General features: G+C 33.9%; 2 protein-coding genes across 3 annotated transcripts in view; one reads left to right on the forward strand and one right to left on the reverse strand.

Annotated features, from left to right (window-relative positions):
* LOC123541118 (toll-like receptor 4) overlaps positions 1-16851 on the forward strand; it is a 42797-nt gene extending 25946 nt beyond the window's left edge. For both annotated transcript variants that reach the window (XM_045326520.2, XM_045326529.2), the window contains exons 2-3: positions 6570-6654; positions 8209-16851. In XM_045326520.2, coding sequence (XP_045182455.1) covers positions 8236-10548 — 2313 coding nt within the window. In that variant the 5' untranslated portion in view covers positions 6570-6654; positions 8209-8235 and the 3' untranslated portion in view covers positions 10549-16851. The remainder of the gene's footprint in view (positions 1-6569; positions 6655-8208) is intronic.
* The window catches only part of LOC123541134 (toll-like receptor 1), a 161492-nt gene that overhangs the window by 48182 nt on the left and 85539 nt on the right, over positions 1-27771 (reverse strand). The gene's annotated exons all lie outside the window — the stretch shown is intronic.

The raw sequence follows: 27771 nt of genomic DNA on the forward strand, positions 1-27771 counted from the left end.
TAAAAGAGTTATTTAAACAGAAAATAAATGTGGTTAACAATCAACCACATGAAATTTTACTTCCCTGTAGGTTATATAGCGAAGGCCAAACTTATTCTACATTTTGTATCTCTGTAGTGTTTTAAAGTTTTTAAGGTGGAAACTATTTTAAATAAAGACATAATGTTTTCTCATTTTAAATCATCTTAATTAAATCATCTTTAGTTAATCAAGGTTTTATTGGGTTAAAAACCTGTGGATTTTAAATTGTCCGGCATTGGTCGGTTCGGACCAAGGGTTAAAAGGTCAAATGGGGTTAGATTGACTTCGCACAAACAATTACTTTACTACTGTAGAGAAATCAGAAAAGAGACACTAGTGCTTAAGGCTAAAAGCTTTTTAGTAGGACAATTTATAACACTGTAGGCGTAATTTGTCTCGCATAATGATTATTACGTTTTATTTTCATAGAGATATCTTACATGTGTTATAATTGTTCCATAGTCACAATGCTGTAGAAAATAAAATATTATAGAAATCGAATAATTACACCTAGTTAAACCCTAAGCTTATCGCCAAGGTTTGACAGCGGTACAAGTCATACGACATATTACAGTGATCTGACAACCACTTCACATTGAGATAAATAATTACGTTCTTTCTTTATAATTGGTGATTACAGTTTTTCAATGGCCTTATAGGTAACTAAACTATAGGTATAATATTTCAGAAGACCTTAAACAACATCCTAAAATTACTCAATTAAGATTTCAGTGTAATACTTGGTTTTAGACGCCGTTGAGATATATAAACATTCACGTTATGTTTTTAACATTTTTATGATTAGTTTAAACATATTTATTCCCAAAATAGAGAACATATATTTATACATATGCATACTGTAGTGAAGACAAAACAAGAAAGGATAAGAATGAAAGACAAGTCTTATAGAATTGTTCTCCTTTGCTGACAAAATATAACTGTATTGGCATATCGAGCTTAAATTTGTAATGGGGCTAGGAATATAGTCTTAAGATATGAAAAAAAAAAAAAATAATAATAATGAAAAATAATTCATGATTCAATATTGTTGATAAAATGTCTACTTAATGAGTATGTTAAAGCCTGAACTTTTCGTTTTTTCGCACTTCTCCATTGTGATCTCGCGCTTCTTCATCAGGCGATACGCGAAGCGTGGGATCATAATGGCAAAGAGCGAAATCATGATGGCAAAGTGCGAGATCACGATGACGTAACGTGAAATCGAGAATTTTCACATGCGCGAAATATCGATGGCAAAGCGCGACATTGCTAAAGTTTCGCGATCTCCCCATTTATCATCGTTATCTCGTTATATATGAAGCGCAAAGCGCGAGATCAATGTGGCGAAACCGCGAAATAATTCAAAAGGTGTAAGAAACATTTTGCAGAATACTGCTTTAGTTTTAGAAATACCTATAACGAAGTTGACGTAATAAAGACGCCACTATGTACCGGATGCTTTCCCTATGCAAGGTATCAGTTTCAAGGTTCAGATGTTGTACATTTGTATCATTATCATTAAACTAAACATGTCTATGTGAACTAGTCTTCAATTTGGAGTTATGGCAAGTTCCTTGTAACAACTATCGTATATATACTTGCAGACCATTTGATTTGAAACAATATTTGCATATATGTAACATTGATCATTAACCACAGATTGCACGTGCAATATTACGCACATACGTAGTAAAATAAATTATTTGATATATCCTTTGCGCGACTGTAATGTAGTAAATCGGGTAATAGTTTTGAGTCCTCTAAAACCGGGCCCATCTTTAAGGTGAATGCATATAACACTTTTAAACGGGGTAATTTTTTTCTATTTTCAAAATCTGACCCCATTTTAGCATAGGAACCCTGGAACTTTTATTTTTTAATTCCTGACTTGAAACGTTTATAACGTATGCTTATGAATAGCGGACTCAAACTTACTATTTCAATATGTTACCTGTTAAATTCATAATAAATGAATTGTGTTACGATTATTTTGATAAAAAGAGGTATTTTGAATAAAGACATTCCATCAAGGGGAGGATCCATCGACCCCCACCCAACCCCATTACGTCTGCGAACTATGAAAAATGCACTAGGTACGCGCCTGGAGTTTGACCTCTTTTAGTCTTGGCAAGAATTCTGATTCTTAATTTCCATTGTTAAATGTAAATGTTTCTGTAACAACAAACAAAATTCATTTAATTGAACAGGATAACAAAAATATGCACACCCCTGAAATATTTAAGGGCTCGAATCAAGGAGAAATCAGCAGAATAGGCGTATGGTGCTCTGTTTATTCTATAAGCGTACATTAAAGAAATGCTTGTTTAATATTGGTCAGTTTAATTGTCCGGTTTTATGCCCATTTTTTTAACATTATTTCATTTATATCAGACGATATAATTGAAATAATGTTTAGACGGTCAGTTCACCGAACCATCACTCCTGTGGAAAGACCTGGCCCCGTGTTCACAAAACATTTTTCGGTCTCAGCTGAGTTTGAGTTTGAAATTTTAATATCAGTTTTTTTTAAAACTTCATTGTTGAATTTCAAATAAGACTTACTATAAGTACTAAATTGTCACTTGAAAATAGTTATTAACTTCAAATTAAGTCTTAAACTTGATATTTAAATATAAATGACAAATAAAGTTCATTATCAAACTCAGCTGAGATTGAAAATGTTTTGTGAACACGGGGCCAGTACTAGACCGAAGTCCGTAAGTAACTGCCTACTTTCTCACTTAAAGAATCTTAGTCGGTAGCAGGGCTCGAACTTACCACCTTTTTTCAGTCAGAGATTACAAGAGCAGGACTGTTCCTTACACCGCGAACCTGGGCTACATATGGGCTGCAGACATGGGTTAAATCTGCCAACATTCCACCCTAGTATTCTTATCAACACAAATTGAAAAACATCATCAAACATTATATACGAACATTCATGGTGCTTTCATCCCAGTTTCTTTTAATAGTCGTCAATTTCCTTTCGTGTCCATGCTTCAATAATTTCTTGTTTAGTATATGTAATAGTTTTCTCATTGCCAAATGCAACCTTCAGAACAAGTATTGTTCTTATAAATCGTTATCTACATAAAATGCAATGTCTTTAAGTGTGTTAAAATGGATGTACATCACTGGATTCCATATAAAACGGTCAATGTTGTTAAAAAAATAATTCCAAAAAAAAAAAAAAATAAAATGAAAAAAAATCGCACTGCCTCGTTAAATTTTTCAGAAAGTGGCCTGAAAAACTAAACATTATTTTTTTGGCCTTAGCTTTTTGTAAGAGTAAATTAGCGCTCAACAGAACTCAGATAATTAATGATACTGGTATCCCATCGAGCAGTTACACAAAATAGAAACATATTTCATCTAGAAAAAATTCTCTTTGGCTTTATGTACTGTAATAACTAATTCTTAGTTGACCAATACAACTTCAATATAGGCGAAAATATTTCTACTATCAGTGTGCATTTGCTGGTTTTAGTTTTATTCGTTGAGAAAATATCTACATACGCATAATTTCTATGGGGATCATGGTGTAGTTTAGAAGAACAGATTATGTATCCTAAATTTAAATAACATTTCAATATCTTTTTTTCTTATTTTCTTATCTTTGGTAAAAAGAAATTTTATACTAAATGGTTATATGTAATTTTCATTCCACTTAAGGTAGTTCTGCACTTTTGGATCGAATTTTTTTCTACAATGTAGAATTTGGTTAAACTCTGATTTTTCAAAACTTCGGAATATATTAAGAAAATTCAGCAAATAAAAAAGATAGGGTCGTGTGCTTGATTTTTTGCTAGATTATTTGAAAAATTTGGATCTCTCGCAATTTTTCATAATGGGAGTCTATAGGAAAATCGCAACTTTCATAACATTTTCGCGAATAGAATTTTTTCTGAAATGTAGATTTTAATGAAACGTCTCACAGTGATAAATAAACATATGGCCTGTAATATGGTGAAATAAAATGTATAGGTCCGTGTGCTTACTGCCCATTTCAAGCTAATTATGTCTCCCCCAGGAGACATATTGTTTTTGCCCTGTCCGTCCGTCCGTCTGTCCGTCCGTCCGTCCGTCCGTACGTCACACTTCATTTCCGAGCAATAACTGGAGAACCATTTGACCTAGAACCTTCAAACTTCATAGGGTTGTAGGGCTGCTGGAGTAGACGACCCCTATTGTTTTTGGGGTCACTCCGTCAAAGGTCAAGGTCACAGGGGCCTGAACATTGAAAACCATTTCCGATCAATAACTAGAGAACCACTTGACCCAGAATGTTGAAACTTCATAGGATGATTGGCCATGAAGAGTAGATGACCTCTATTGATTTTGGGGTCACTCCTTCAAAGGTCAAGGTCACAGGGGCCTGAACATTGAAAACAATTTCCGATCAATAGCTAGAGAATCACTTGATCCAGAATGTTGAAACTTCATAGGATGATTGGTCATGAAGAGTAGATGATCCCTATTGATTTTGGGGTCACTCCGTCAAAGGTCAAGGTCACAGGGGCCTGAACATTGAAAACCATTTCCGATCAATAACTAGAGAACCACTTGACCCAGAATGTTGAAACTTCATAGGATGATTGGTCATGAAGAGTAGTTGACCCCTATTGATTTTGGGGTCACTGCGCCAAAGGTCAAGGTCACAGGGGCCTGAACATTGAAAACCATTTCCGATCAATAACTAGAGAACCACTTGACCCAGAATGTTGAAACTTCATAGGATGATTGGTCATAAAGAGTAATTGACCCCTATTGATTTTGGAGTCACTCCATCAAAGGTCAAGGTCACAAGGGCCTGAATATGGAAAACCATTTCCGATCAATAACTAGAGAACCACTTGACCCAGAATGTTGAAACTTCATAGGATGATTGTACATGCAAAGTAGATGACCCCTATCGCTTTTGGGGTCACTCCATTAAAGGTCAAGGTCACAGGGGCTGAACATTGAAAACCATTTCCGGTCAATAAGAACCACTTGACCCAGAATGTTGAAACTTAATAGGTTGATTGGTCATGCAGAGTAGATGACCCCTAACGATTATGGGGTCACTCTGTGAAAGGTCAAGGTTACAGGGGCCTGAACATTGAAAACCATTTCCGGTCAGTAACTTGAGAACCACTCGACCCAGAATGTTGAAACTTCATAGGATGATTGTTCATGCAGAGTAAATGACCCCTATTGTTTTTGGGGCCACTCCGTTAAAGGTCAAGGTCACAGGGGCCTGAACATTGATAACCAGTTCTGATCAATAACTTGAGAACCACTTGACCCAGAATGTTGAAACTTCATAGGATGATTGAACATGCAGAGTAGATGACCCCTATTGATTTTGGGGTCAGTCTGTTAAAGGTCAAGGTCACAGTGGCCTGTTCATGTAAAATCATTTTTTGGAAATAACTTGAGAACCACTTGACCTACAATGTTGAAACTTGAAAATAGGATGATTGGACATGCAGAGTAGATGACCCCTATTTATTTTGAGGTCACTTGATCAAAGGTCAAGGTCACAGGAGCCTGAACAGTGACTGGAGAACCACTAGGCCAAGAGTGTTGAAATTTAGCGGGATGACTGGACATGCCAAGTAGATGATCCGTATTGCAGCCAACCATCAGTGTCTCTTTGATTTTTGCTCCTGACCCCTATTGACTTCTTGCCTATAGGACTTTGCATTGGGGGAGACATGCGCTTTTTTACAAAAGCATTTTCTAGTTTTAAGACATTATTTTGAATTATTTAACGTGTCGCATGCTTTCATATGATATTTTAACTTTAGAAAATTAGTAACAGTGCCATTTTAATAAATTAATTCACAGGTTGCCATTAATTCATAAACTGATTTTGATTTCCATACGCCGAATCCAGGTTTTATTCTGCGTTTTCCAGATAAATGACGTTACGCTATCACTTCCGGTTTTTCAAACGTGCAGAACTACCTTAAATGCTCTAAAGTAATGAAAAATGAGGTATACAAGGTAACAAACCCAATAATTGATTTGTTTTATCGACCATCTTATTACTTCTCCCGGGCAAGTAGGATAGCTCCCTAATCTATTGAATAGTCAACCTAAAAAAAGAAACGTTAAACATAATTGAAATGCAAATTTCCGCCATTTTTAATTGCAATTCTCATGCAGGGTCACCCACTGAGCCTCTATAGAAATATAGAGGGCAACCACGTGATACTACTCTACCAATGATAGGGCTTGAATATGGTGGGAGGTAAAACAAATTTCTATTTCTCTATTCCAACGCTTGAAATGAAGTGTTATTTTAGTGAAGCCGTAGGCCTAATCTTTCTGTTACTTGAACTGCAAAATTGTACAGATTTGAGAAAATTCTCAGCGCTGAAAAAATCGAAAATATTATATACAGTGCTGAAGGTTGTTGAAGTAAAAAAAAAAACAGAAAAAAAAAAAACAAAAACAAAAAACACACACACAAAAAAAAAAGAGAAAAAAAAAGAAAAGTAACAATATTCTTACTGAAGACACTGTAATTTATGCTCAGAAATTCATTTTTGATTTTTCAGGATGGAAAACTATTAGTTTTCATCTTATCAATCACCCCTGATATACAAAGACGTGGAACTAGTGGTCACGAGACCGCCAATAAAAGTAAGAAAAGTTTTGATAATTTTATAAACCAATTGTTATAGTTTGTCATAAGTATTCCCTCTTTTTAGCTCACCAGAGCACAAAATGTCCAAGGTGAGCTATTGTAACCGGTCATTGTCCGGCGATCGTCGGTGTGCGTCGTCCGTTGTCCGTCGTGCATCGTCCGTCAACATTTGCCTTGTGAACACTCTAGAGGCAACATTTGTGACCCAATCTTTATGAAACTTGATCAGAATGTTTGTCTTCATGATCTTTAGGTCAGGTTCGAAACTGGGTCATTTGGGGTCAAAAACTAGATCAGTAGGTCAGATCAAAGGAAAGACTCGTGAACTCTCTAGAGGCCACAGTTGTCAGGTAATATTTATCAAACTTAATCTGAATGATTGCTTGATGATTTCTAGGTCAAAATCGAATCTTAGTCATGTGGGGAAAAAAACTAGGTCACCTGGTCAAATCAAAGGAAAAGCTTTTGAACACTCTAGAGGCCGCAATTTTGACTCAATCTTTATGAAACTTGGTCAGAATGTTTGTCTTCATCATTTCTAGGTCCAGTTCGAAAGTGGGTCATGTGGGATCAAAAACTTGGTCAGTTGGTCTGATCAAAGGAAAAATTGTGAACACTCTATAGGCCACAGTTGTGACCCAATATGTTTGAAACTTTGTCAGAATGTTTGTCTTAGTTATTTCTAGGTCAAATTCGAAACTAGGTCATTTTTTAGTTTTGTAGACACATTTCTTCAAATGAACTCGAAATATATTGATATTGCAAAAGCGATATTGTAATGTATATAAGTATAGACCAATTTACAACGCCGTAGGATGGCCTGTTGTTTAATCGGATATTTTGATTTTAATGCGCATTAGCTCTTTGCGTGAGGCAAAACGATCGCTCAGCAATGGGCAGACCTACAAAAATCATCATTATATTTCGAAATTTATTGCAATAAATGTTTTTGATAGTATTACACAGATTGCCTTGATAACCCGAGGTTCTGCCTTATCCAATGTTTAGTCTCTTCACAAACAATCCAAAAACTGGATCTACACACAAAACAAATATAAAACTTGTTATTTGGATTTGAAAACATTTTCTGTCATTTTGTCGTTCCTCACTTAACTGTAGTTGACAATTTTGTCCAACTAAAATGATATTTATCATGAATTTTACGACGCGGCTCTTTTGTCACTGGAGTAGCTGTTCAGTAAATAAATATACGTAAAATTATTATGTAACTAAAATAACTAAATAAAGGCCACCTTGGTGATCAAGACTTGTTTGTGATCTCAAGGATTTCACCTATTAGACAAGACCGTAAAAGTTGCTGATTAGTCTGGGCAAGGCAGTTGTGGATCTAAAGAGGATTTTTGTTTGTCCTGCACTTGTAATCTACAATACAGAGTATTACAGATCAAATAGATTGAAATTTGATACGATTATAAGTTTACATTTTGCGGTCATGTCTTTTTGCTTACGTAGAGTGCGCATGTGCGAAATTTTACTTCCGTTAGTAAGGAACAGACCGAGTGTAAATTCATCCGTTATATCTTTTTAAGGTTCAAAGAAATAACGTGTAAAAAAGGATGGCATTCCGAATTACAACATGTAAACTATCTACGGCGATTGCTGTTCTATGTATATTCTGCCTGAACAGGTCACTGCAGACTTGTGTCAACTCTTACACAGATACCACAATTTGTGACAACATAATCCCTGAAAGTCTACCTGCAAAAGTGACCCGCGTATATATAAACATTAATAAAAAGATTAATATGTCATTGAGTGTTATATACTTCAATAATGCATCATTTGCTGATAGAAGCTGGCGAAATGTAACATTTTTAGACATAACTGCACAGTATTCAGATGATCACGGCCACTTCACTGTTCGATTTGGTAATATGTGCTTTAGTTCGCTGAATGAATTAAAGGAACTTCGAATACACGGGGATGAGATTAAGAAGGACTCATTCAGTACGGATACATTTCATGGTATACACCTTGTAGAACTGCAATTTTCAGTGTGCAGGAAACTAGAGATCAATGATCTCCTTGCAGATTTACTCCATGTTAATATTACAGTGGACAGTTTATCGTTAAATGACGTCTCGACTGTTGGAGTTAACAAATTGAATATAAATACAGCATTCTATAGCCTAATTCAACAGATGAAAGTTAACAGCTTGAATTTACAGAAAACATACTTCAATATGTATTTTATCAAACACTGGCAGAAAGAACCGAAATATGTAGGCCTAAAGACACTTGATATTTCCCAATCAACAATGAATTTACCATCCGGAACTAATATAAATGAACTATATGATTTTGCTGCCTTATTTCTTAAAGATCTCAAAACATTGAATATATCTTTGATTCCTGTACAGTTTTTCGATACCAATTCAGATTTTTTAAAAAACAAAAACATAACAAAGTGTGATGACTTAAATCATGATTTAATGAAAATACTTTTCTTTCGTATTGAAAACCTATTTGCCGATGAAATATTTAGTGATCCAGTCATTATAAACAATACATTGCTGAATATCTCTGATTGTGTTTTCAATCTAAAGAAGTGGCATTTTAGAGGGAACCAAATACAGATTTTCAACATAACAGTTTATTTACCAGTACTGAATGAGATGAATGAAATTGATTTATCGTATAATGAAATAAAATACTTCTCTCCAATGGTAACCAAAACAACAAAGTCGCTTGAAAAGATAAATTTGAAATCAAATAGATTGTTTGAAATGGAGTATTTGCCAGAATTCAACGATTTGTTGGAGACTCTAAACATTCTTAAGTATTTTAATATTGGTGAGAATAAACTTTCACACTTGCCGCAGGATATATTTAGAAATAATGTGGGTTTAGAGATAATTGATTTAGCAGACAATAAATTAACGACTATCGAGTTCAATTTGAAACATTTGAAGATGCTCAAGTTACTGAATATTGCTCGAAATCGTATAAAATTCCTAGACGGTAAAGCGCTAGCAAACGTGCAGTTGTTTCTCAAAACACGGGCTTCCGCTGGAGGTAACAATACAGCAGTCATTGAAATAACAGAAAACCCATTTATTTGTAGTTGCGAAAGTGTCGAATTTATGAAATTGATAATTTCGTTTGTTCAACACCACACTAGGAAAAAATATCTTTGTAAGATGGAAAATGAAGAAACAGAAATCAACGAAGATTCGTTATATCATTCAAATTATTCGTGTTACAAAACAGCTGTTATATTGAGTGCATCGGTTTCAAGTTTTGTAATCATTGTAGTTTCAATTCTTTTAACGAAGTTCATACTCAGACGAAAGAAAATAAAAAGAGAGAAATATGAGAGAAAACTCTTTTTGAAAGATTTTCAGAAGGGCGTCTTGACAGAACAGTACTTGTGTCAGATTTCGTATTCAAGTGAAGACGAAGTGTGTGCTCTTGATATTATTCGTACTAATTTAAACATTGCTTTAAGCGGAAAATGTCGTTGTAAGCGTGAAATTATTTGTACTGGAGATAAGAACTTTTGTTTGGGACGACCAATAGTAAATGAAATTTTACGCTGCATTTCCAAATCCTGCGTTGTCGTATTTGTTATTTCAAAATCGTTCTGTGGAAGTCGTTGGTGTGAAATGGAACTGAGAGAAGCTTATGAAATGGACAAACCGATCATTTTGATTTTCAAAGAGACGGTAGAAACAAGTTTGATGCCAGAATTGTTATTTACTATCTTCAACAGAATGACAAGAGCCAAACTGGTAGAAGAAGAGGGAGAATACTCACTTATTCCAGACTGGGAAAGTCTTGGTGAATCTATCATCAAACTAGCTGCAGAACAATTTATAGCTAAACAATCAATCGACCAAAAGTTCATTGAAAGTCAATATTCTAATTAATACTACAGTCATACATGGAGATTGTATGATAACGATACAGGCTGAATTTCTCTCATTGATAATCATGATTCTATAAAAATATAAATGAATATTAGTTTATCCTATATTTGGAAGTTTATATACACTGTCCTATATTATTAACTAAATAAAGCAACAAATCACGGCTCTATACCACAAATAGTTGTAATTATATATTCTGTTATCCTATTTTGGGGTACGAATGTACATAGTTTTCTATAAAATCTGTTGTAAATATCCAATCTTCTGTTTTATGAAATGCTTGTCGTTGTGAATGTGAAAAAAGGCAATTACATTTAATTTGCATTACTTTAGGCTAATAAGGATTTGACGTTGGCGTCGTTAAAAATAAAGATGTTGGTCGCATTGACTTGCTCTATAATAGATTAAAAAGAAGAGATATTGGTGTTTAAATAGAAAAAAAGCCTACATGTGATAAAAACATTATATTTGTGTCTTTTCACATTGAATATAGTAAGAAAGTAAGTGATTATTATAGCGATATGTGTATCAACGGTTTCGTACATACACGTGAATACAATGATCTGAATACAAAACACCCGGCCCCATGGGCCTATATGCACAAGTGGTACGTATTGAACAGAATGTACAGAAAAGATAAATAAGCATTTAACAATACATATTAGATCAAATATTATGGTATATACATTTATCAATAGCGAAACTTACAGAGATAATATGTAGAATACACCATATGTAGGACAGATATACTGTTAGGTCCACGCTTGACTGCGGACCTGTGGTAATTTCAATACAGTATCACGACGATTTTATAGGCGTTGTCATTAAAGCAATTGATGGACTAAAAGTAGCAGAGAGTTAGATTTTCATAAACATCCAGCTAGAGGTTGAAACTGAATTTTATTTTATGTTAATATGTCCCGGTTTACTGCATATAGAAGAACAATATATACCAAATAAATCCTATATTAATAGTTCTACAAACAAATTTAATATACTGATGGGTTCTCAAAACGTTAATCTTTAAATATTTTAAGGAAGTTATCAAGATACAGTTATAATGCTTTCAATGAAAGGAGACATTTATTAGAAAGCCGCTGTGTAATGATATTTGATACATGTTATTGCTAACATTGTTGACTATAAAATAGAACTTCTGTAACTTATATATTGCTTACAAAGATGTGTGCATATATCGTTTTCATCACAGTTCTTCATTAAGTAAGCTTAATAATTGTATAATTGCCATAGATTCTGCTATCACTGTCTGAATTAGATTATCATTACAGAAGATACAGAATGAAGTATAGTAAAAGGAAGGTCTTCGTAAGTTAAATTGTTACACCACACGTTGTTGTACATAAATGTATTTATTATAACTATTTTGCTATGGACCGGTAGCCGAAATCAATAAACTACAATGTCATATACTGAGATGTAGATTTACACTTAAAAAGGAAGATGAACATATCATGCTTTCAACAACTGAACGCAAGCATTTGAAATTGTAAATTTGAGCAAAAATGTTTTCTGTATGATGTCGAAAGTCGCCATAGTACATAATGTATAATTCTTGTATGGTCTTAGTACGGAATGAGACCGCATGTAGTATAATAATTTTGAACTAACATATTAGTATGTTATCAGGCATGAAATGTAAAATTGATATGCTATTATGCATGTCAACGACCTATATGATTTTCTGATGACAGTTTTTTTTTCTTTATATTTCAATATTGATTTATAAAATTGAGTTACAATGTACCTAACTGGAGACCCAGTGGATAACCCACAACAATGAAATGTAAATATATTCTCTAACTATGGTTATGGATTTGTGTGTAAATAAACAGAAAACCAAAATATTTGTATTTTCTAACTGGTGTTTCTAAATAAGTGTGGTAAACCTGGGTTTTGGCAATGAAATATTTTGCTTTTTGTAAATATCTAAATAAACAGTTTAAGTTACCATGTTCTTTTACCATACATTAAAGAATACACTATGACAGAGCTTTGCTGAAAATTTGAACCTTATTGAGTAATTATTGGTCGAGTTATTCCCAAAAACATACCAAAAAACTCCCCGACTTCGAGAAAGTTTATTAGCAGAAACCATTAAATGCTCCTAATATAAGTACATATTTTATATTTTGCCATCGTATTTCCACTTTCAATATATTGTAAATATATGTCTTAACATTTTTGTAAAATTTGAGAACATGACACTATGAAGCTTTAGAGTAATCTTGAAAAATATTCTGTTGTTTACATTTTTGCTAGTGTGACTACAGAGCTGACCAATGAAATTATTTATTAAAAACATTTAGAGATATTGTTCAGGTCTGAAACTTTACTGTCATGTCAAGGATATTAATTTTTAGTTATATGAAATTTTGTAGATTTTTTAGAAGCCTTGTTCTCTTGTAATCCTTTAAAGATGACCCTTAGATGTGAAGACTGATTTTGGCAGCCATATTGGATATTTTTGGGAGAATTTGTGTGTCAATTCTTTAACACTTGATTTAAGTACTTTTAGATCATTATTTGTAATTTGAAATAAACTAATAAGGTGTAGTTTTTCTTCTAGTTTGTGTTTATGTAACTGGTTTTTGATGACTTTTATTCTATTTCTTGCATTTGGTGAGAAAAGTTTTACATATTTGGGAAAATGTCATTGACCAATCAGATTGCAGCAGTTTGGGTGCTTCTCTATAAATATGGGCTTATCAGTTATTTCTTTGCTCTTCTAGTTTACACTTTTGGATTATACACTTCTCTTATGTAGGAAATTATTGGAAATTTGGAGCCAATTTTAAGAACTTTGGACTTTATTTTTATTGGGGAATAATGTAGAAATTTGGAGTTTAATTTATTTGCTTAAGAAGATTACTGAAATTTATGTGCATTTTATGTGGAATAATTGTGGAATTGTCTGATAATATTGACATATATTTAAATTGGTGTATATATTAATTGTAGAAGCTTATTTGTAGACATAATTTAGACCTTTGTAGTTGTGAATGTGTGGTTATGAGAGCTATAGGACTTTAGATTTAATAGATTTATAAAATTGGACTTACTCTTGTGTTTTCATTTAATTTTACACAGTCATATGTGCTGATTTTCTTATTTGTTTGTTTGGTTTGATTTTCTCCTATTTATAGTCTAAGTGGTGTGATAATAATCAAAACTTATTATTACAGCACTTGGCGTTATAATAGCTTTGAAATAGCCCAGAAAGTGGCTTTGTAAGGCATCTGGCTTTTCCTTTAAATTAATTAAGCCAGTGGTGTCGGCCATCCTAAACATTTTTACCCCAGTTCCCGAGCGAATAATGTCCTCGGTGAACGGTTTACCCCGGGGACTGGGGTTTACGATAAAATTGGCGTCAGAAGTGGGGATTTCATACAGGAATATTATTTGGAAATAATTTATACTGCAGGTATCATTTACAAGGATCGGACCTCAGCAGGAGTATTAAGTTTGAAAGGACCTCTGGATTATACTCTTTTATCTTTGAAACAGAGGTGATAATAGGGAAGACCTGTTATCACTAGGCTTTCTTCTATCGCTTATTGTATCACAACTCTTTCTTTCTTGGGGTGATAGTGTGAAAGGCCTGAGAGTGAACTAGGCTTTCCTCTATTGCTATACAAATCTTCAGTTGGGGTGATTGGGTCTGTGATATTAAATCAGGTCATTCACTTTTTTGAATTTCCAAATCCTATCATAGTGTTAACGGCAGGGAAGCACGGCATCGGTGCGCCTGTCACAATTGTTCAAACTTAGTGTTAAGTGCAGGGGAGCACGGCATCGGTGCGCCTGCAACGTTTTTTAAACCTTAGAGTTAAGAGCAGGGGAGCACGGCATCGGTGCGCCTGCTACTTGTTTTATATCTTAGAATTAAGGGCAGGGGAGCACGGCATCGGTGCGCCTGCTACATTTTTTAAACCTTAGATTTAAGGGCAGGGGAGCACGGCATCGGTACGCCTGCTACATTTCATAACTTTAGTTGTAAATGCAGTTGAGCCTTTAGTCTTTGCTCCTGCAACATTTTTTCCTAACCTTAGAGGTAAGGGCAGGGGAGCACGGCATCGGTGCGCCTACAACATTTTTAAACCTTAGTGAGTTAAGGGCAGGGGAGCACGGCATCGGTGCGCCTGCAACATTTTTTAAACCTTAGAGTTAAGAGCAGGGAGCACAGCATCAGTGCGCCTGCTACATTTTTTTCAAACCTTAGAGTTGAGGGTAGGGGAGCACGGCATCGATGCGCCTACTACATTTTTTCATAATCTTAGTTGTAAACGCAGTTGAGCCTTTAGTCCTTCCTCCTGCAACATTTTTTCCTAACTTTAGTGTTTAGATCAGGAGAGCACGTTATCAGTGAATCTGCGACCATTGCTAACAGGGAAGTACGACATCGGTGCGCCTGCTACATTGCCTTTAAACCTTTGAGTTAAGGGCAGGGGAGCACAGCATCGATGCGCCTGTTACATATTTTAAACCTTAAAGTTAAGGGCAGGGGAGCACGGCATCGATGCGCCGCCTGCTACATTTTTCCATGTATTTTGCTAAGTTTAATGTTATATATATAATGTTATAATTAATCCCTTAGATGCTCTTTCTTCAGCTTTCAAAAGTGGATTATCATAATTGTGGGATACTTACATCAAAAGAGGATTTAAAATCCAAATTTTGAGACAAGCGCTTAAAATGTGTACAGAATGTACAGAAAAGATATATATCATTTAATGGAGTAGACAAAGTGATTAATAAGTGATTTAAAGTTAATTCTAGAATGGATTTTAACAATTATTCTGGAATATTATGTTGAAATTGATACCAGTGTAGGAAATTGTGACTTAAGATAGGAATCACACTCCAGAATATTTCCACAATTCTGAGACAAGTTAATAAAACGTTAAGGCTTTGGAGTAGAATCTGTAGACATGGTGATTCTAAAATGGATTTAATAAGTGACTTTAGGATGGATTCTAGAATGAATACTGACTTTAATTCTGGAATGTATGTAGAAATTAATTCCAAAATGAGAAATTGTGACCAAGATAGGAATCACACTCCAAGCTACCTGAACCAGTATGAAGAAGACTTTCATGAACCCAGATACAGACTACCTACCTACAATGGGAAGCAATGTTTTTTTTGAGGCTTTCTTATGGCAGCTTCAACGGTTTTCTAAATACTATGCATGGACAGATGAACAATATAGATTACAGTTAATCTTGGCCTTGAAAGGTGATGCTGTGAAATTTGCCTGTACCTTATCCCCAGATACACGTGAAAACACACAAACACTCATTAAGGCTCTAACAGTTCGTTTTGGGCAGAGTGCGGTGCCAGAAATCCATAGAATTAATTTATACAGTATTCAAAAACACCCTTTATTTTTTGATATTTTGCCATGGTATTTCCACGTTCAATATATTGTAAATATATGTCTTAACATTTTTGTAAAGTTTGAGAACATGACACTATGAAGTTTTAGAGTAATCTTGAAAAATATTCTGTTGTTTACATTTTTGCTAGTGTGACTACAGAGCTGACCATTGAAAATATTTATTAAAAACATTTAGAGATATTGTTCAGATCTGAAACTTTACTGTCAAGTCAAGGATATTAATGTTTAGTTATATGAAATTTTGTAGATTTTTTAGAAGCCTTGTTCTCTTGTATCCTTTAAAGATGACCCTTAGATGTGAAGACTGATTTTGGCAGCCATATTTGATATGTTTTGGGATAATTTGAGTGTAATTGGAAATAAACTGATAAGGTGTAGTTTTTCTTGTAGTTTGTGTTTATGTAATTGGTTTTTGATGACATTTATTCTATTTCTTGCATTTGGTGAGAAAAGTTTTACATATTTTGGAAAATGTCATTGACCAATCAGATTGCAGCAGTTTTGGTGCTTCTCTATATATATGGGCTTATCAGGTATTTCTTTGCTCTTCTAGTTTACACTTTTGGATTAAACACTTCTCTTATGTAGGACATTATTGGAAATTTGGAGCCAATTTTAGGAACTTTGGACTTTATTTTTATTGGGGAATAATTTAGAAATTTTGAGTTAAATTTACATGTATTTGCTTAAGAAAATTACTAAAATTTATGTGCATTTTATGTGGAATAATTGTGGAATTGTCTGATAATATTGACATATATTTAAATTAGTGTATATATTAATTGTAGAAGCTTATTTGTAGACATAATTTAGAAATTTGTAGTTGTGAATGTGTGGTTATGAGAGCTATAGGGCTTTAGATTTAATAGATTTATAAAATTGGACTTACTCTTGTGTTTTCATTTAATTTTACACAGTCATATGTGTTGATTTTCTTATTTGTTTGTTTGGGTTGATTTTCTCCTATTTATGATCTAAGTGGTGTGATAATAATTAAAACTTATTATTACAGCACTTGGCGTTATAATAGATCTAGCTTTGAAATAGCCCAGAAAGTGGCTTTGTAAGGAATCTGGCTTTTCCTTTAAATTAATTAAGCCAGTGGTGTCGGCCATCCTGAACATTTTCACCCCAGTTCCCGAGTGATGTAGGACCTGGTTGAACAGTATAACCCGGGGACTTGGGTTTACGACATAAGTATATATATCAGTTTTATAAAGAAATGAATGTTCAAACAATAAGTGAAATTTGTTAGATCTACGTAGTTCACTCTTAAGCAGCAGACGTATGGTACAGCTATATCAAATAGGCCTAGAGTAGTTTATCTTTTGATACACAACGGCTTAGTATCCAGAAACGCGAGAATTGAACAATGAGTGTATTGGATTAATATCAAAGCTCATCTGGTAAATCGCAATGATATGGCTATTTGACGTCATAACTTACGTCATAATGTTCTCTCACCGATCCGCACATCTACCGTTGATTAACGCAGAGTAGGCTATACTGACCTTCTTCGTTTACTAGTAACTGATGATAATTTAAATATCGAACAATGTCAGAATATTCGACCGTATCGCTTTTAAAGCTAAAATATCCATAATGTTCATTAATTCATTTAATGTTAAGACATGAATTATAATATTCGAGTGTAAGTTTGAAATTTAGTTCAATACTATGGGCGGCGGTAACCGCCAAATTAGTAAATATACAATCCATTCCTAAACAAGTCAGTCAGTGCAGTGCATTTCAGCGCCGTCTAATCTAAAACTCCACCCCGTCCAATATATGTACATTCAAGGCATTGCATTTTGAGACCATTTAATACAAAACTTCATTCCATATATTCAAACATGGAACGATGCATTGAAAAACTTGATACACCGTAATATGAAATCACCCAACAAAACATGATACTAGCAGCTCAATGTGAGACCGCTTTACACAACATGAGTATGTGCAGTATAAAGTGAAATTATTTATTACAACTTGACGCTGTCTAATGCATATTGAAACCGCGTTGTGTAATTAAGGGCGGTGTATTAAAACTTGATGCCATGCAGTCCAATGTGAAGACGTTTAACGCATCACGAGTTCGTGCAGTGAAAAATGAAACGATTCATTAAAGCTTGACACCGTCTAATGCATACTGAAACCGTGTTGTGCGATTTGGAGCGACGTACCAAAATTTAACGCCATGCAGCGAAATGTGAGCCGTTTAACGAAACACGAGTACGTGCATTGTAACAGGTTAATAAGACTATCAGTTTATAAGTTTGACCTGTTATAAATATAGATTCTGGATCAGTTTTACATAAAAATATCTTAAAATTTGTACTAAAACCGAACTTGTGGTAAAATTTGCTTGTCGCAAAGCTACTATGTTGGTTTTCTCATGGCGCGGCTCAATTATATTTGTAAACAACTGAATATCTTTTTTTTGGTTATTTTTCATTCACCAGAAATTTAAAACGTGGTATAATCTTAATACAGAATAACCCCATACATCGAATAATGCGTCCTAAAATATAAAAAGAGCTATAGAAACAAAGTTTTATTGAAACGTGATATGTTGTCGGCGTAAGCAGGGAGTGGCTTACAATTGCTTGTTTTACATTTGCGCATTTTTTTTGCATTCGCGCAGTCTGGTCAGAAACCATGCTGTTCGCAAACAGTTTCTCTAATTGCAATAGACTTTGAAATGGAACAGCAGTCTGGTCTGGATATATGCTGGTCGAAAAGCCACTATGTTGGTTTACTCATGGCGCGGCTCATTTATTTGTATCATCATAATTATACATTTGTAGCTGAAATTATTGCCGCTAGACACTTTATACATTAACATACCAACAGCAAATATTCCCTAGTCCAAACAGCAAAATTTGAATGGACAGTCAGGGATAACTTGACACCAAATTCTGATTTTTAAGAATGAATGATTCAAAATTATAGCTGTTTATTGGATTTTAAGTCAAGTTGGCACAAATAACCATGCCACCTCCCATCTTTTTATTGTGGACGAAGACCCTAGGTACCCTGGCAGTGACTGGTACCTGTTTATAACCACCGATCTCACACAAGCCAGATTAATGACGTCATACCTTTAGGAAACAAGTACATTTTGAACCTATATCGATGGTAGGCAAATTATTCAATTTTAGAGACAGTTCCTTTGTTCCTAGTGTTTGCCTTCAGTTTCAAAATAGTATCAAACTCTAGAAGAATGTACTTAAATGTAATTTAAGCATCTTAAATTTGATTTATAAATTGATATTAGGGGTATTATCCGTGAATTAGCAGGGATTTAGCCCTCTAAAGTTGTATTACAATTTAGAGAATGATATAAACAAGTAAAACTTTTGAGATTTTACCTGTTTTTTTTAACTTGACAGAGATATACTTGTTTTTTCCTTACATGTAGTCCTTCGATTTAGATGTTTATAAACTGATATAGGGTTTCATTTACACCTGTGCATCAGGAAGCTTTGTAAGGTAAACAAGTTATTTGATATCAAAACATGACAATCAAAATTTTAATGACCCGAGTAAAAATAAAAATTAACTGCGCATGTTCAGACTTAAAGACATTTTTTGATGACAGTAAGGGACAGTAAAGAATGGTTACTTATACACGGACAGAACTTCCTTGTTTGTGAATTAGCGTCATCTATACGAAACTTTATAGCTGTGTAAGGCTCGTTTTACTTGAAAATTACAGTCTTTATTATCTAAAATCTAATTTACATCTTACGATTTTATATGACAATTTGTAAAGTAAACAAGTTATTTGACATCATAACATGACAATCAAAATTTTAATGACCGAGCAGAAATAAAAGCTGACTGCGTATGTTCAGACGTAAAGAAATTTTTTGATGACAGTAAGGGACAGTAAAGAATGGTTACTTATACACGGACAGAACTTCCTTGTTTGTGAATTAGCGTCATCTATACGAAACTTTATAGCTGTAAAAATAATAATAATACTAAAAAAATACAGCTCTAAATATGCCTGAAATTTACAACATTAAAATGTTCAAGGTGTTGAAAAAGAGGCATGTTTCAAGAGGATGACAGCAAAAGTATAATAAGTAAATTGTGTTTCTCTAGAATAATATAAAAGTGTTTACAATGCAACAACTGCAACATTCAAAAGTTACAACGTAGAAATAGTAACTCTGCATCAGATCTGTGCTTTAAAAATCTCTTGATCATAAAATCATAGTGAAATCATGTAACTTTTGTTTTTTAACTGTCAGTTTCAAATATATGAGCCGCGCCATGAGAAAACCAACATAGTGGCTTTGCATCCACGCAGACTGGTCAGGATCCATGGTGTTCGCTTTCAAAGCCTATTGCAATTAGAGAAACTGTTAGCGAACAGCATGGATCCTGACTAGACTGCGCGGATGCGCACGCTGGTCTGGATCCATGCTGGTCGCAAAGCCACTATGTTGATTTTCCCATGGCGCGGCTCATTATACAAGAAATTAGTTTTGGTATAAACATGTCGATTACAGATATCACAGGTGCTTAAACTGTTGCACTTACCCCATCACCTTTACTGTTTCAGAAGATGTTGTGTCTCTCTGAATTTCGGTGATATCCTTCTCAAATGCATTAAACTCATGATTCCCACTAAAATGATAAGGAAAGCAAATACACTTGATACTTTCATACACCTGGCTAATAGCAGTAAAATTGAACTGTAAGAATGTTGCACTGATAATATTCAGCTGTATGTCTTACAGGTCTTTTACTGCTGTGACTGTAAAATACAGAATACAGAGCCGCGCCACGAGAAAACCAACATAGTGGGTTTGCGACCAGCAAGGATCCGCGCAGGCTGGTCAGGATCTATGCTGTTCGCTAACAGTTTCTCTAATTCCAATAGGCTTTGAAAGCGGACAGCATGGATCTTGACCAGACCGTGCGGATGCGCAAGCTGGTCTGGACCCATGCTGGCCGCAAACGCACTATGTTGGTTTTCACGTGGCAGCCATGTAACAACAACTGTAAATCAGGTCCTGTCTTCGTGTTCAGATAATAAACTTTATCTTTTGCTATAATTTTTTTTTGGATTGGAAAAAGATCTTGAGATATAACTCAAAGTAATGTATGTATAGAATTATTATGTGTGTAACATTTGCAAAAGTAGAGCGTTTTGTGTATATCTGGTATCATTTTAGCTTTCTTGGCGATTTAAGGATTTGTACGAGCGTTTTTTTTTCCAGGATATCCGCCATTTTGAAAAATGTTTCTTTGAATATTGGTTTCTAAAAAAGTTTTGCCAAAAATTAATGCTAAATAATTAAAATATGGCCAATAATGTACCATTTAACCAAATATATTCTATTTTTGCAAAAAAAAAAAAAAAAAAAAAAAAAAAAACACCCTTATTTTTGGCTGGCATTTGCCTAAAATTGTCATTAGGTTTACAATAGGGTAGGGGTAGGTAATTTCAAATATTGATTAAAGTAGATCCGGTTTGGCTTTGATATTTTCCTGACTTATACATATAATATTCATCTATAAGTGAAATAAAGGTTTTCAAGATAGCACTTTAAATTATCTAGAAAATACAAATTAAAAAAAAAGAACAAAAATATCAAATTTCACCAGTTTTTAACAGTTTTTTGTCTTAATAAATCTCTTAGATACACGGCGACCTCAACTTTTTTTTTCTTTCCATTTTAAAGCATTTTTTTTGTGTTATTAAAGCTGCAAAGTATTTTGAAAATCTTAACGTCAGATTTTTTTTTTGTAGATCTAAATACGTTACTTTCCATTGAAAATAAAGTGGGTGGGGTAATTACGTCAACATGTAATAACGAAAGAGATTTTTAAGTGACATTTATGTGTATATAATACTGACCTCACCGTATATTGATATTAACCTGTAAGACTTGAAATCCCTAAAAGATTAAGTGGGATATTATATGTTTTATAAAGAACCACCATTTTTTCAATTTTACAAAAATTCAGAAATGCGTAAACAGTGGGTGGAGAAAATGCCCTATAGAATTAAAACGAGTTCCGTGACCTATGTTTTTTCTTCTCTTGTTTGTGTTGGAAACTAATGTTCTCCAAGCTTAGAGAGTATGAAAAAATTCTTAACGTTAGAAAAAATTCGATCCTACATCCTAAATAGATGTATTATTTCATCTTTCTTCGTAATTCCTCCTATACATCATTCATGATTTTCTATATCTCAAAGAAATCTAGAAGAAGTAGGAATAAGTGATCTTAATGTTATTTCCAAAACAAATGTTAAATTTTCATAGCAAACATTTTACAATAAATTTGACCAATGAAAAGTCATTCCACAAACATGTTGAAGGAACTTGTCCGAAAACGACTGCTAGAAATATAAAAATGATAATACCAAATCATACATTCATTTTTGTTCATGATTTCATAACAGTCACTTGTTCTTCTTTCCAAACTCTCTTTTGTATTGTATATCTCTAATTATGTTTGGCATTGGTATTGTTTTCAAGCATTTTACAAAGTAATTGAAGAAAAATACTTGTTACGGAACAGGTGAATAATAAGAGAATATGTACGGACTGCTGTGGTCGGCAATGTATTACGTATGTTATGAAGTGGGGATTATTACACAGGCTTTTCGTGATAAAACCCAAAGATAATCGCAGCAATAGCGTAATGTGAATGTGCAATTTTATACCTTTTCCTGTATCAAATACAAGGAAAACTGAATTATTTGAATATTTGAAGATTCAAAATAACTGAATTTCAAAAACTCGTTGAACGATAAAAGTATCTCATGGCATTCAGCATTGGTAAACGCTTATCAAATGTAACAGTCATACATTTGATATGGGATAAACGGCTTGATAGTACTTGTTTAGGCCGCGGGCTTCTGCCAAGTAACCGCCCGAATAGCAACACGAAAACCTGATATTCCAATATGCCTACAACCAGTGCTATAAACTTTTTATTGTATTTCACTTTCAATTCAAAAGGACGCCCCGTTTCAACAGCAAACAATAAAGTGGGGATATAATTTGTTTCGCAACGCTCTTTCTTTTATGTTTTAATAGGGAAGTATACTTTATTTTAAAGAACTAAAGAGAACTATTAAGGTATTTGCTTTTGATATGGTTTTACCCACAAAAAATAGAAATAACTGCACGTATTATTTCAAAAATATTGCTTACTGTTCGTCATTTGAAACAAGACGGGGTGTAAGATGGAGTTATCCGACACTGTTGACAACACGGAAAACTACTCAGTGGCTTGCAAGAAAAAGCTCCTTTTGTATGAGTTAACAGGGTTGTTTTTTTTTATCAGGAGTGGAATGTGCCCAGGCCTGTGATTTGGGGGAGGAGGCGGGGGGGGGGGAAGCTCGGTATTAGGGCAAAGGGGAATAAAAAACCTGATGTAAAGTCAATTTTTGGGGAAAACTGCATGATTTAAAAGATTTGTTTTTGTTCTGAGAGGATGGGACGTTTTTAAGGCCACTATTATAAAGGGGAAAAATTGGTTAAACGTTCCGACAACATCGCCAATAGGTCACATCTGTTTAAATATTACATCTGAAACCCGGATGTCCCGCCCCTATCTTTATTACTACGAAAAATAACTTTAGATTTCGAATATATCTAAATTCAGGACTACATGCGATTTCATTACTCAACAGAAAACTAGTCTAAATATTCCTCTGTCGAAAAGAAATAATATGATATAAAACTAGAGCTGCCACAGAAGTGACGAATAATACTCAAACATTACGGCCTTGTCAAAGAAATAAACCAATGTGAAAGTCGAACCTCAAAGGCAATAGAGGTAATCTATTGGTCATGATCAGCCTCCCAGTTAAGTTTCATGATTCTAGGCCAGAGCATTCTCCAGTTATCGTCCAAAAACGGTTGAACTATTTCGGGTCACTGTGATCTTTAACTTTGACAAACTGACCTCAAAATCAAAAGGTGTCATCTGGTGGTCATGACAAACCTTTCTATTATTTTCATGATCCTAGGCCCAAGCCTTCTTAAGTTATCGTCCGGAAATGGTTTAACTGTTCTAGGTCACTGTGACCTTGAACTTCGACTTACTGACTTCAAAATCAATAGGGGTCATCTGATTGTCATGGCCAACGTCCCTATAAACTTTCATGATCCTAGGCCCAGCGGTTCTCGAGTTATCACCTGGAAGCCGTTTAAATGTTCTGGGTCATTGTGGCCTTGACCCTTGACCTATGATCTCAAAGTTAAACTTGATCTGTATTTTATGATGTTACATATGTGTTCCAAAAATTATGATCCTAGGCCCACGCATTTTCAAGTTATCATCCGGAAATCGTTTAACTGTTCCGGGTCATTGTGACCTTGACCTTGATCTACTGACCTCAAAGTTGAACTTGACCCGTATTTTAGGATGTTACACCTGTGTTTCAACATCTATGATCTTAGGCCAAAGCATTCCCAAGACTTAGTTATCATCCGGAAATCGTTTACCTGTTCCGGGTCACTGTGACCTCGACCTTGACCTTCTGACCTCAAAGTAGGAACTTGACCTGTATTCAATTATGTTACACATGTGTACCAAAACGATTTAAATCTGTCGAGCATTCCATGAGTTATTGTCCGGAAACCGTGAAAATCAACGGACCAACCGACCGACCCGCCGACCGACCGGCAAGCTCATTCCTATATACCCCCACCCCACTAAAAAAAATCAAAACATTCCTATCTGCGGTACAGCTTTAGCCTAGCTGGAGAAAAATCGATAATGCGACAGGTATGATCGTTATCGTCCGTAAATTTTACGTAAACTTCCGAGATTAAGCGGGGGTCATAAATCACCTTATCTACAAAATCGATATTTATTGCCGTCAGGTAATAAGTAACTTAGTCTTTACTCTACCTAGCATTTATGTTTTAAGTGGATTAAAGACACTAGTAGGGAGTGATATGACATGAGCGAAGGAAGAGTCAAGTTTGAGGTATAATAAAATTCAAGTAAAATAATAAAGAAAAAAAGTACTTAAAGGGCATATTATATCTTTTCTTGCATCTTTATTTACATATTTAGCTGGTAGTACCAGAAAGGTCTGTAGTCGTTCCAGATAGTACTTAAATGTCTTTTTACCCGTGAAAGCTTTTTATCATTTAAGTGTGTAAGTCAACATTGTAATATTTAAAAATTTGTTTAGAAATAAACGTGTTTACATCAACACAAACTATAACAATGTACGTATATAATAACCACATGAATAACTTCAGTTTCATGTATCACCGTAGAATACTGAAAACATATTATGCAAATATAAATGTGTACGCATGTTAACAACAACAACAAAAAAAAAAACAAAAATAAATCGCACATTTTTGACAGTTGAGGATTTTCTTCATCCAATACAAGGATCATATTTTGATGTACTTAAGAAAACAGTTGGACAAATAATCAAGTTACACTTTCTCTAAGTACAGACAATTTCATCTTTGTGTCTGCCTTTTTGCCCCCAATAAAAGATCCCATATGTATCTACTTTTGTTTACCTCTGGTCCCTTCTTTCACGTATTCGCATGTCAAAATATGTATAACCTTTAATCATTGTTATGAAAAATGGACGCAAAATAATTAATAAATTATATACAATTAGGTACTTTCCCTTCTAAAGAAAGGTGGAAATTAATATGTAAATATGTTATCCATAATTCGGAAGTTTATAAATGGAAAGAAAGAATGAATACCGACAATGACTTTGTTAGATTTCGTCTCTTGCATACGAACATTGAAAGAGCCATTTTATGGGACTGTGCACTGGATTCTGAGTCATTATCAAACGCATTTCAAATAAGTAAATTATGGTGTGACACAAGCCACGATGAAATATTTCTCTGTGATTCTTGTGGAATTTTATGTAATAACAAGCTAGCGCATATAGCAATTGATTGTGATAAAATGAAACCTAAACGAGATGAACTCTTTTGCAATATAGACTTTAGTTTTGGCGATAATGTATTGCATGAATTATTGAACGACGACAACGACACAAAATTTCAGAAGCTTATTGGTAGACGTTTGATATCAATTACTTGTAAAAATGTTCACAAGCATTTTCTAAGAATTGCCATTCGATATGTTGTTTCATGTATGCATTTTACTTGCACAGATGATTAATTTATGATATAATTTAATTAGTAAATGGCCAAATGCAATTATTGCACCATGCATATGTATGCTGTAATGTTTAGTTTACAAGTTTACAAGTTTATTATATTTCATTCCATTAGGCTAAGAAGCCCATGAGGAAAAACATTGCATGGTAGTAATATGACGAACAGTGATATGAACAAATAATATTGAAACTTAATGACAAATGTTCTAAATAGCCGGAGAAGGTTACATGTAATTTTGCTAAATATGCAATTCAAATAACAAAAGTGGTATCTACATAGACACATAATTATATGTAACCATACTACAAGAAACATTCTGCCATGTTCATAAACAATGTCATACCTAGAGAAATATATACATATACATATACATAATTAATCATACCTCAAAAACAAGATCACCGTAAACCTTTCACGAAAGCAAAAAGAAAGGTCCAGATGATAATAACTTTACTGTATAAAATATTCCAATTAGTGTTAACCTTTTCCCAAAAACGAATACAGTTTAACATTTTGGAAATATTATATTGATTGAAACATTAACATTTTCAAAATTTGTTTATTTTGTGTTATATTTAATATATTGGCTTAACTACACTGATAAACTACAAATCGAAGTAATGATAAAAGTAAATGATGATTTTAGTACCTTGGATTCTTATCTAAACAAATAGTCATTTCTTATGTGTATAAAAGAACCTAATTTTCTTATGACTGATTTATTTTCGGTTTTTATAAGTTCAATAAACTTTATCATATTCGGTCGTTTCCAGTATCTTGAACTAATAAATTGTTTCCTTAAATCAACATATAATGGACATTCAATTATAAAGTGATACTCATCTTCAAGTATATTACAACAAATACATTTCCTTTCATTTACTGGTATACGAATTGGTCTTGCCCATCTACCAGATTCAATATTCAATCTATGTGACGATACCCTTAATCTAGCTAATGACTGGCAGAATTTGCTTACAGTGAAATAATCTAAATATGGCTGAAATTGAAAAGATGCAATGTTCCTATAGAATAACGCTCTACTCGAGTCATTAATTCTACTGTTCCAGTTTTGAACAAACTGATCTGTTATTCTTTGTTTCACTACATGTAAAAATAGATCAACATTACCAACATTTTGTTGGAGCCAAGCATCATAAAAACCTAATGTACATAACAAATTTCTTACTGAAGAGCACCAGTTTACACGATTCGGGTTATCTTCATAATCATGTTTTAGCATATTATAAACTCGATATACATATTTGTTTTCTTTTGCATGTAGAATTTTTATCCAATACTTAATAACATTGTAATAATGGATACATTTATAGTTTGTTCTACCGAGTTCACCATAAATAAAATCATTTTGTGTCGTTTTCTTGACACCTAACAATTTCTTACAAAATTGAAGATGTACTCGTTCGATGGACATATCATTTGCAAAACCACATACTTCACTACAATAATTTAAGATAGGTGTCACCAATTTATCAAATAAATCTAGTTTGTGCTTAGGAGAAATATATGTAAACTTGTATAAATATTTATTTAATCTAAAAATTGCTTTTTGTGCTTGGCCTGACAATGTATTCTGAGCTGTACTAAGTGATCCACCACACGTAAAAACAATTCCTAAATAGGAAAATTTATTTA

Source organism: Mercenaria mercenaria, chromosome 1 (assembly GCF_021730395.1).
Source record: "Mercenaria mercenaria strain notata chromosome 1, MADL_Memer_1, whole genome shotgun sequence".
Taxonomy (NCBI): Eukaryota; Metazoa; Mollusca; class Bivalvia; order Venerida; family Veneridae; genus Mercenaria; species Mercenaria mercenaria.